Source organism: Chrysoperla carnea, chromosome 3, assembly GCF_905475395.1.
Source record: "Chrysoperla carnea chromosome 3, inChrCarn1.1, whole genome shotgun sequence".
NCBI lineage: Eukaryota > Metazoa > Arthropoda > Insecta > Neuroptera > Chrysopidae > Chrysoperla > Chrysoperla carnea.
Genome location: NC_058339.1, coordinates 25,086,661 through 25,099,208, shown reverse-complemented (window position 1 = coordinate 25,099,208; position 12,548 = coordinate 25,086,661). Strand labels below are relative to the sequence as shown.

Sequence of the window (12,548 nt, the reverse complement as noted above, 5' to 3'; positions counted from 1 at the left end):
AAGTTAATATGGTCGAAATAGTCCCTCTTTTTCTGCGTAGATAACAAAAATTTTAATTATTAAAACATTAATCTACTTTACTCAACAATATCTTCATTGGTTAAATTTAATAGTATCCATAACTCCTTAACTATTGGGTTTTGGACAAAAGTATATAATGCACTTTTGACTTAAAATTGTCCAAAGAATACGCTCTTAAGCTATTTCCATCGAGTTACAGGACACCCTGTATACTAAGAATTTAATAATCCGTTAAAATAAAGGTGAAATTATTAGTAAACTAAAATAATTCTGTAATCATTTTCTTAAATATTCGCCAATTACTGTACTAATGCGTCGAAGGACCTTGATGACTGAAAAAATTTTCAGTCTACTGCATTTATAAGAATTTAATAATTCGTTAAAAAGAGTGGGAAATTATTAGTAATCAATAATAATTATGTAATATCTGAAATAATTTAAATTAATTGGAAATTTTTTACACAATTTTTAAAAAATCAAATTATTGATGATTTATAGGAGAAAAGTTACAACAATTCAAATAAATAAATTTTCAAACAATGTTGTTAAAACATCGAGGTCATATTTAAATTGATTTACGTCACAGGTCAAAATTTATATGTATGATAATATAAATATTGTAGTCCCTTTAAAATATTCAATTAATAATGTCTGCACCTTGGCCAGTGAAAAGTGGTGTTTATAAAAGTACTGGACAATCAAATATGCCAATTAATAAACCATTAAAATTAGTTATTAATAATATTAATAATAATAATTGTAAATTTAAAAACAAAGTGCATCCACCTACACCTTCGACACCATCTTCAGCGTCATTATCGGTTTGTTTATACATGTATTTACTGTTTTCTAATTTATGAAATGAGATAAGTAATACATCACATCTCTAATTATAATTAATCAATCTAATTTTTTTTCACTTATCTGTATTATCTATATTAAGGTGGTTGGTACATTAAAACTTAAGGTAGTTTATTATCCAAATCACTTAAGCTTAATCCCATTTTTCTTTAAGGTTTGCGTATACTTGACTTTGTACGATTCATCGTTATTAAAACGGTAGTCATATACTAAACTATAGTACATAAGTAGCTTTGATCCCGGTAGCTTGGAAACTACTCGTTTAAAAAGTTTGTGGCCGTGAGAGCTTTTGATCAGAACGATCCGAAGAACAATTTGAGGTCGGTTTAAAAAAGTTTCACAGGAAAACATTTCCTATCTAATCGTGCAGGGTCCTTTTTACAGCTTCTCCCAATTGAGATAGAGGATTAAATGAATCAGTATGTAGAATGTAGTACCTTTTGGGGTCTCAATTTCCTAGCCCTTTATTATCTCGGTATTTCTACATCAGGAGAAAAATCCTATAAAACAAATAAAAATAAACAATTGACTGAAATACTATGTTAATTGTTGAAATATCATGTATAGGCAGTGTTGATGACGCAACCGTTTAATTTTCGACGTCAAGTAAAGAAGACACTCTTAGTAGCCACACATTCATAACTGATATTCCCATATAATACATACTATAAAATTTGCGCCCTCGTGGGGAAACAGTGACGTTTACAAAAAAATGTTTCAAACAAAAGTTGTTTATTTTTTATAAGGAACATTTTCTACATTTCAACTCTTGTTCTATTTCTAACGGTTTACATGATGGGTCCTACGAACCCAAGACCCAATTGATCTATGTTGCTCATTTACGAACAACAAGTCACTTTTTACGTACTAAGCACGCTATAAAAATTTCTGCTTGATATCTTTTTTCATTTTTGCGTTATTATTGTGCTTACGGACAGATGGACAGACAACCGGAAATAGACTAATTAGGTGATTTTATGAACACCTATACCAAAATTTTGTTTATACCATCAATATTTTTAAGTTTTACAAACTTGGGACTAAACTTAATATACTATAAACAATAAGAAACATTAAATGACGAGGAAATATGATATTAGTGATGGAGCTCTGCTTCTCATGAGTTTTTAATTAATTTGTGTGTATATTAGAATTGTTGTGCTGACTTACTAGACCTCAGATTGTATTCATCTCAATCAGATTGTCAGTAGAGATGCACATTAAGTTACTGTATACCTTGATAATTAATTAATTAACTTGATAATATTTACAAATAAATTTGCACGCATACGCAACCGCACATTAAAATTTTTTTTGAAATAATCTTTCTCATAGAATAAAATAAATATTAAATAAATAAAAAAATTGATGTTTTCTTTCTTTTTTTTTTTTTGATAATACACAGCAATAAACTTAAACGTTGATATTAAGTCTCTGTAGAGTTTAAATATAGATTTATTTATATTTTGTGTGTCATACAATTATTTAAATTTTCTAAAGAAATACAAAATTTTTTACTTGAAAAATGTCATTACGTGGTGCTCGTGCTTACAAAGATTATTTGAAGAAATACGAAATACTACTGCAAGAACAGCAACAGGTTTTCAAATTTATTTTTATTTGTTATTACAACTTTTTTTAATGTTAATTATTTGAAATTTTATTTTTCATTCTATTCAAAATTTTCGAAATTCTTGAATGAAAATTTTACGTATATATAGAAAAACGTGGTAGCGTGGTAAAGTTTCAGTACTCGGTACTAGATGGCGCACCCATTACTCGATATTCGGTACATACGGTTTGTTTTGTTACAGCTCTAAAAACAAGTTAGCGAACAAACAATTTTTACTCACACTAGCTAAGTATGCAAGAGATTCAATATTCAATTTTTCGAGCTGAGTGTAATTTTATTAACTGTCTATTAAATTCAGTACAGTAATTTTATCTGATAAATTATAGTCCACGAGACAACATGCTTTTTGCTAAATGATCAATACATACATGAAACTTCGTGAGTGGCTTCCATTTGGCGAGTCTACCTAATTTTCTCTCAACGACTTCTTTTCGAAAGTGCTGCGTTTTCAAATGAGCTTGATAACGTCATATTTAAGCTATCGGTCTGAAAAAACGCAAGAGGGAATTTGTCGGACACTATGACCACTTGATAACATTCATAATTATTAAGCAATAAAATAATTTTTCCGACAAAAATACAGCTCCGATGTGCTTGTCTACCACCTCGATCATGCTGATTTATGTAATAATTAGTAATGATATCAAGTGGTCATAGTTTCCGATAAATTCCCTGTTGCGTTTTTTCAGACCGATGACTTAAATATGGCGTTATAATGCTCATTTGAAAATAAAGCACTTTCGAAAAAGTCGTAAAAAGAAAGTTTAGTAGGCTCGCCAAAAGTAATCCACTCACGAAGTTTCAAGTATGTATTGATCATTTAAACAAAAAGGGTGCTGTCCCGGAGACTATTGATAATCTAATAGAAAAATTACATAGACCTTGACAGTGATAGAAACTCCGTGTTCACTATTAGAATGCATACATACTGCTGCATACTTCCAACAAACGAATTAGATTTTTTAAGTAAATATTTCATTTTATGAAATTAAATAGACAAAAAAAAATGTATGATTATGTATTTGAAAATGATGTCATTGTGACAAATTAAAGTATCTCAATGTCTTGTTATCAAAAATGAATCATAGTCATTAATTAATAAAATAATCGTTGCTTATTAAAGGAGATATAATCAAAATTTGAATATTTAACATGGTTCCGATTTAGAATATGGGTTTTGTATGTGAGAACTCGAAGAAATTAGGCAAAAAAAATGATTAAAATTTTTAGATTTCTTGCTTAGTTTTCGAGATATAGAAGCCTACAAATGAAACTGTTAGGTCGAAAGTATAAGAATTAGTAACAAAAGTCATTTTCTAAAACATATTAACCGAGAAATTCCAAATTTCGCATCCAAGTATCGAGAAATTACTGGACTACTCGACTTTTTTTTCTCTCTTCAGTTTTTATTTAACTCAGTCGGGATTTTTTGCTTTTTTTTTTTTTAAATTAATTTTTGTATTATTCTGTGTTCTGGTGGCTCAATTACAACGATAAAACTTCGAAATTTAAATAATAAAGTAATAAGCCGATATACAAAATGTTGGTTACTGCTTAGAGTAACAGAGAATAAATATTTAAATAATGTTATAGAGATAATTTTCATGTTTTCATTCAATCAATTTCTTTTTTTTTTCTATTATAGGAGCAACGTTCATTAAAGACAAGTGAAATGACACAACAAGATATGCATGCAACAGCTCGTAGTGCAGCTAGTGTACGTTTAACTGGTACAAACGGTAGTATATTAACAAATGGTTGTGGTAATCAACAAATACATGGTAATGATGGTATAAATATTATCGATAATGAGAACGATAGTTTTATCACTGCTGAAAAGAAAGCGACAACATCACATTCACAGCAACAACGACAAACTGTTACCGCATCAAGTGTTTATAATCATGAGAAATTAGTTGCAGCATCAACACAACAATCGAACATAACAATTACGACTAAACAACAAACAACTGGTGTACATCATCATCAAACATCATCTTCATCATCATTAATGACTGAACAACAAAAACAAGTAAGATGCGATCTTTTTTTTCAGATCTTATTCGTGTACAAACTCGAATTTAAACAATTGACTGAGTTAATTGTTGAAATATCCTATGTAGACAGCGTTGAAAATCAATTCTTGTTTTATTTTTATAAATAAGAAAAGTTTAAAGAATTTGTTTCCTTTTTGGAATCTAAATCTCTTGAAACAAAATTTTTACTAAACACATTTTTCCACGAAAATTGATTCTTTCACCCCCTTAATATTATTGGATGAGTTTCATATGAACTCTTTATCTTTTATATATTTTAAGAAAATGGAAACTTAAGCTTATCCCTAGTTCGAACCATGGAAAAACAAAGATGTTTACGAAAAATTTTTTCACAAAAGGCTGTTTATTTTTAAATAAATAGTTAAAAGTGGATGAAAATCACGTTCCAAGATTCCGTTACATAGATACATAGATGGTATCTAGGAATTTTAGTGTTCTTATGTCTGTAGTTATCTGAGACGCCCATATGTCTTCCATTACAGTATCTCATTTTATAAGCCTAATAACTTTTATGTACCCTCACAGTCACATTGTAAATATTAACAAATAAATTTTTCTTACAGATGATGAGTACCAGCAGTAGTACACATTGTAGTCAAACTCAACAATACGATGAAATGTTACGCATAAATTTTGACGATTTAGACCATCTATGTTCAAGTTCCAACACACAAGACGTAGAACGTGCAATACATAAGTATTCAACATGTTTAAATACATTCTTCAAATTATTACAAAAACAAAGTGAAAATCAAAAGCAGCTACAACTAACAGGATCAGTTGGAGGAAATTCAACAGCTAATAGTTTAATGACAAAAAATAATTTATTAGTACCTTCTTCAGAATTAATATTAAATAAAATTAATGATATTATACGTAAAGCATGGTCTGTTCCAAAGCATGGTCATGAATTAGGGTTATCATTATGTAACGCACTACGTACTTGTGGAGGTTTAGATTTGTTAATGGCAAATTGTGTTGTGGATGATAAAAATTTACAATATTCATCGGCACAATTATTAGAACAATGTTTAACAACTGAAAATCGAGCACATGTCGTTGAAAATGGTTTAGATAAAGTTGTGGGTGTTGCATGTTTTTGTATTACATCAAATGAAATCGATAAATCACGTATCGGTACTGGAATATTGGAACATTTATTTAAACATAGCGAAGCCACTTGTAGTGACGTAATACAACTTGGTGGTTTGGATAAAGTATTATTTGAGTGTCGTAAAAATGACGTTGAAACATTACGACATTGTGCGGGTGCGTTAGCAAATCTATCATTATACGGTGGTGCTGACAATCAAGAGAAAATGATTAAAAGAAAAGTCCCAATGTGGTTGTTCCCACTAGCCTTCCACAATGATGATAATATTAAATATTACGCATGTTTAGCAATTGCAGTATTAGTCGCAAATAAAGAAATTGAAGCAGCTGTTTTAAAATCGGGCACATTAGATTTAGTTGAACCATTTGTAACATCACACAATCCATTCGATTTTGCTAAATCAAATTCAGCACATGCACATGGTCAAAGTAAAAATTGGTTAAAACGCTTGTTGCCGGTATTAAGTTCGGAACGTGAGGAAGCTAGAAATTTGGCAGCATTCCATTTTTGTATGGAAGCTGGTATTAAAAAACAACAAGGAAATACGGAAATATTCCAAGAGATTGCCGCTATTGAACCCTTAAAGAAAGTGGCATCGTGTCCGAATGCTGTTGCATCGAAGTTTGCAGCACAAGCATTACAATTGATGGGTGAAGAAGTACCACATAAATTAAGTCAACAAGTACCATTATGGTCGATAGATGATGTGCGTGAATGGGTTAAGCAAATTGGTTTTAATGATTATGCTGGTAATTTCGTTGAGAGTCGTGTTGATGGTGATTTACTTTTACAATTAAGTGAAGAAAATTTACGTTGTGATATAGGTTTAGTTAATGGTATACAAAGACAAAGGTGAGTTCAATGTTTTATTATTTTCTTATTTATTTTTCCACGTCCATTTGCCCATCCACGGCCACCACTCCATGTTATCTTTATAAGCTGTTTAAGAACAGCAGCAGTGCTCATGGCAAAAGCTGGACAAGGACAGATAGATGAGACATATTTTCCTCCTCTTTCCCACTGTGGCAGCTCCTCCTCCTTTCCAACTGCGGGAGAAATTTTCATAAATTGTATTTGTGAATAGGCTATTGTGCTGATTTCGATTTCAAAAACAACTTTTGATATGTAGGCTCTATAGCAGTTGTAAGCTATGACGTCACTACGTGCTATTTTTCCTCTCTTTGCATTTGTACATTTAAATCGTTCATATTTTCGTAGTTTTCGATGTTATACAAAAATTGATTTCAAAAGATGTTTTCTTGCAGCTAATTAGGTACCAATTGGATACCATTATTTCCCTTCTTCCCTTTATAAGAGTGATAGTAACTAATAAATATTTGTATATATTTTTAGATTTACTAGAGAATTACAAAATTTAAAAAAGATGGCTGATTATAGTTCACGAGATGTTGGTAATTTAAATGGTTTCCTTCAATCAATTGGTCCAGAATTTAGTATATACACATATTCAATGTTAAATGCTGGCGTTGATAAAGATTCAATACGTAAAATCAGTGAAGATCAATTAGTACATGAATGTGGTATTACAAATTCAATTCATCGATTACGTATATTAGAAGCAATACGTAACACAGAGAATAATTCAACATCACCATACTTTTTTAATGAATATTTATCACAACATGATAATGATAAATCATTGGATGTGTTTGTTAGTTATCGTCGTTCGAATGGTTCACAACTTGCATCATTGTTAAAAGTTCATTTACAATTACGTGGTTTTAGTGTATTTATTGATGTTGAACGTTTAGAGGCTGGTAAATTTGATAATAATTTATTACAAAGTATTAAACAAGCAAAACATTTTTTGTTAGTATTAACACCAACAGCATTAGAACGATGTATTGATGATCATGATTGCAAGGATTGGGTTCATCGTGTAAGTACTAAGTACCTTTATATTTAAAATATCTTGTAGTACACTCTGTCAAAAAAGTATCGAAAGTAATGAACAAAATTAAATCTTAATATTATTTTTCTAGCCTGTTCTTTCCTAAGTAATACTTCCCCATTGTTTTTCTCGTAATATTAATTCCTTAATGTCGGATAATGTTTAGGGGGTGGTAAACGATTTCTATCCTTTTTCCACTCCCTTAATAATATCGAATCAAGTGTAATATAATCAGGAAGACTTAGATATTAATATTCGGCTAGTCCTAAAATAAAAAGCGATTGAAATTTGACGTAGTTAATTTTTAACATGAAACCACCTTAACAATTTATACAATTGACAAATTATCGAAAAATGTATATAATTTTCAGGAAATTGTAGCTGCATTAAATTCACAATGTAATATTATACCAATATTTGATAATTTCCAATGGCCTAAACCAGAAGAACTGCCAGAAGATATGCGTGCTGTATGCCATTTTAATGGTGTCACTTGGATACATGATTATCAAGATGCATGTATTGAAAAATTAGAACGGTATGTTAGTAATCATAGAGTTTTAAAGTAATTCAAACTAACGTTATTTATTTATTTATTTATTGTAACTTTTTTTTATATAACTCAGCGTTTTTCAACAAATTTTCATAACATTACCAGTCTTCCTAATTTCTTCATTTAAACTTTTATAAGTTTAGTTTTGAGAATAATTTGTTGAGAAATGCTGTTATAACAAACTATTTTCCGGGTGATAATGCATTTATTTATTAAAATTGTACATATTTATTATATTAACATGGAATACTAAAGATAATTTTTTCATCAAAATCGTTAAATTTTTATTAACGATTTCATAACAAATTTTAAGTCACTAATTAACTAACACTTAATTGGAAGATTTATCTTTAGCATTATTAATTACGATGTAACTTATAATTATATATAAGAATTATACAGTAATGATCATATAAAGATAATTTGCTCTATTATTTTATACTCAAACAGATTTTATCCGGAAAAATATTATTTTATTTAAGCCATATTTGAAATATGAAGACTTATAATCGATGAAATGAAGTCGCATAATGGCCAAAAGATTGCATAAATGCTCAAAATGTTCGTATGAGTGTATAGAATAAAGTGATATTGGTTAGAAAGTGTGCTTACACAATGCACGCGCTTAGAAGTTCGCTCAAGCTAATTCTGTTGATAAATCATGAAATTTGAGCAATTGCTGTTCTGCTGAAATTCCGCTGAAAAATCATGAAATTGATTAATGACATTGGATCTTATATTTTGGGCTATTCTAAACCTTTTTTGTGTCTTGCCACTTGTATCTCAAAAACGGTGAGATTTAGAAATTTCATGACTTTTAAGTGCGCGCATACTTTCAGCACACTTTCTAATCAATATGACTACACATGTTCTTCTACACACTCTTACGAATATCTTGAGTCGGGTTCAATAAAAAATTAGATTGTTCCTTAGAATTGCAACCTTAAATGTTTCATTTTTTACAGTATCAGTAATATGTATTTTAAAAATCTTTATAAGAGCCATTCTGTATATAGCTAAGAAATTTTATCCTACTATTGTACTTAAGATAGTTCGATTTAAAAAAATTATCTACGGAAAAATAATTTATATTTTTCTAAAAGCCATTTGAAGTGCCATTTTATAAAGTACAAAGTATTCAACCTCATCGTAATTGATTATAAACGAAACCATAGCTGGTGGAAAATTTCGATATTGCTACAGTAGCAATGGTGTAAAAATGGAGAAAGATTTACGGGATAAAATATAAAAATTAAACAACATAAAATGTTTGAGTCAAGAAAAACTAATTTCAATTCTTGCGTTATATACAAATCAGAATAAAAATTCAAAAAATGACAATTTGCTATTAAACTGTTATTTTGCGTATTTAAAAAACGTTAAATTTTGGTAAAATTTGGTGTCTACAAATTTTAGTATATGTAGAACTTATAAATACACTTTCATTAAACCATTGTTACAATTAAATTTTCATTGGCAATGAATTCACGAACTATCTTAAATAAATAAAATAAATTATAAAACTAAACTAAACAATTAATATTTATTATAATCTGGTTTGAATTAATTTTCGGGTTTTTTTCTTTTGGTTACGCTTATTTTTTTGAATATTTTTCAATAATATTGGTGTGTTGTGTGCTTTACTACTTTTTTTCATTTCTTAATAAAACTGATAGTAATATGAATTTTTATTACTAGATAAAATTGTAATGAAATTGTATATTCGAAAGAATTAACATACTCAAGTTTGATAGTTTAACAAAAAAAGAAAATAATTTTTCTCCCCTACGAGCGGAAAGTGACAACTCTCGTCCCGCTGCGCAAAAGGAAGTTGCCATTTTCCTCCTCCGTACAGCAGAAAAATAGTATACACATTACGGGAGCAAGCAAAGAATGTCTTAGATCTCATGTTGTCACCCTCGGCTTCATCTCGAGCGACATCGAACATAAGATCTGAGACAAGTTTACTTTTTCTTTCTAGATGTGTAATATACTATGTTTAAATTTATTTATTAGTTTGTCTGAAGAAGAAATTATTTTCCGAATATTCCGAATAATAATCAATTTCAATATTCCGAATAATAATCAATTTCAATTTCATTTCACTTAAAAATGAAAATATTTTAATTTTAAAAACTATTCGGATTCAGGCTTCTTAACTTAAGAAAAAATATCAATCATGAGTCGTATATGTTACTTTTTTCAATTGTTAAGCTAAATTTTCTTTAATTTCCTTCTAAAAACATTCTGGTGAATTATTTTAGCCTATAGGTGGTGAATTTGTAATCTCAATTAAATATAATAAACCAACTTTGTAAATAATTTTGCATAACAATTAAAAAATTTTAACTCACTAAAAAAAACTCACATAATAACAGGACTACTAATTGTGAACTTAAAAAAAACAAAAAAAAACAAAAACAAATAAGAAATTATAATTAAATATATTAATTCAAAATATGATTTAGATTTTTACGTGGTGATATGCGTGCAGATGGCAGTAGCTCATTAATGAATAATAGAACTGGTGCATCCGGTGCAAGTGGATCATCTAAAACATCGGTCACATCAACTGGTGGTGGAAGCGGTGGATCAAACGATAATGTTACACCTGGTACACCATCAATTCAACAACGACAACCACCAAACTATCAACGCATGCATAGTAATGATAGTGGTAGTGGTAAAGACGTTAATGGAAATTCAGGTGGTGGAGGTGGTAAAGATTGACTAGATGGCAGCAAAAATGGTAATTATCATCATCATCATGTACCAGGTGCGACCAAACTGCCTAGGTGAGTTTTTATCTAAAGCTATTAGTTACTCTTCCAGCTGCTAGTACTGAAAACACAACTTTATTATTTTTATGGGGGATGATATAAACTTGAAAATGATCAGTTTCTATCCTTTTATAAAATGGATATCACTAATTTCTTTATTATATAATAAAAATAACAAAATTCCAAACATTAAAAACTAATTCTTTTTTCTTTATTTTCCAAATAGGTTGTATAAAGGACAAAGTCCATCTAGACAATGGTTAATGGGTAAACCACCCGTATATCCACCAATAAATAAAAATACAAAACAACAACAATTTCGTAAATTAAATCAACAAACCAGTGTAGATGATAATATTATAAACAATAGTAACAAACCACAAGAATCCTTTGTTGATATTACCGAACGTTCAAAGAGTTTAGATGAATTATTAAATGATCCAAAAATTAATTCAAACGATGAAACAACAGATAAAACAAAACAAAATGAACCATTATCAACAAAAACAAAACGATTATCACGAAGTTATGATAGTAATATAGATTTAACAATAAATGATGAAAATTCACACTTAGCTGCTAAACCGTCCAATAATTTAGAATTAGCTGATAATAAAAGTGATAATACAAGTAACAGTGATGATAAACACCAACAATATTTATCGAAAAGTTGTCAGAATTTAGATGAAGATGATTGTTGTAGTAATTCATCAACATCAGATAATAAAGATACTAAATCAACGATAAATACCAGCAAAGGGTCGTTATCGTCATTGCCATCGAATTCGTCGTTATCGAAACGTAAAAAGAATTTTATGGATAAATGTGTGAATAAAGTGAGGTCGTTTATTAAAAAGTAAAACGAGAAGACAATTGCTTTTCTAGTTTAAAAAGGCTGCTATTTTAAACGTTATAAAATAAGTAATACGGCGACTAAATGAGATTTCGTTCCAGATTTCGAGTACCCTGAACCCCCTCTCAAGTTTTACTTTAATATTTTGATTCGCTGATTAAGATCTTAAAGCGGGTTTGTACAAAAGTGATTCCATCAATTGTTTATCCCATTATCTGCTCCATCATTCGTAAAAGAAAAGGTGAAAAGGTATCAAAAACGCAGGAAAATAGTCATTTTAAAAGCTGAAAAGTTATTGTGGGAAAATATATCCCCTTCAGGATATATTTTCCCACAATAATTTTTCAGCTTTTAAAATGACTATTTTCCTGCGTTTTTGATACCTTTCTGAAGGGGATATATTTTAACAAAATGCTCAAAAATAATCTTAAAAAATGAAATTTTTGAGTTTGCCTAAGTTCTTCAGATTATTTCAAGGTTTTTAATTTTTAATGAAAATGCTTTCAGCTTTTTAAATTATAGTCCAAAACTTGCCTTGTTAAAAAAAGTCCTCCTCAAAATTCGTAATCAACGGGTCAAAATATTAAAGCAATACTTAAAGGGATGGATACGCGATAATTTTAATTAGCCACCGTGTTAAAGAGGTTTACAGTAACGCTAGTATTATTTTGGTAGGTTTTTTTAACCACATATGACTTATTTTATGGACTGATAATAACAATATGTACTCACAGACGAAATTCGATATTACGGACGCAGAGTGT

General features: G+C 29.4%; 1 protein-coding gene across 1 annotated transcript in view; it reads left to right on the top strand.

Annotated features, from left to right (window-relative positions):
- The window catches only part of LOC123296655 (NAD(+) hydrolase sarm1), a 31,094-nt gene extending 19,756 nt beyond the window's left edge, over positions 1 to 11,338 (top strand). Inside the window, exons 5-10 of the mRNA XM_044878218.1 lie at positions 4,161 to 4,547; positions 5,136 to 6,538; positions 7,040 to 7,586; positions 7,970 to 8,136; positions 10,620 to 10,946; positions 11,158 to 11,338. Coding sequence (XP_044734153.1) covers positions 4,161 to 4,547; positions 5,136 to 6,538; positions 7,040 to 7,586; positions 7,970 to 8,136; positions 10,620 to 10,881 — 2,766 coding nt within the window. The 3' untranslated portion in view covers positions 10,882 to 10,946; positions 11,158 to 11,338. The remainder of the gene's footprint in view (positions 1 to 4,160; positions 4,548 to 5,135; positions 6,539 to 7,039; positions 7,587 to 7,969; positions 8,137 to 10,619; positions 10,947 to 11,157) is intronic.
- Positions 11,339 to 12,548: the final 1,210 nt, after the last annotated feature.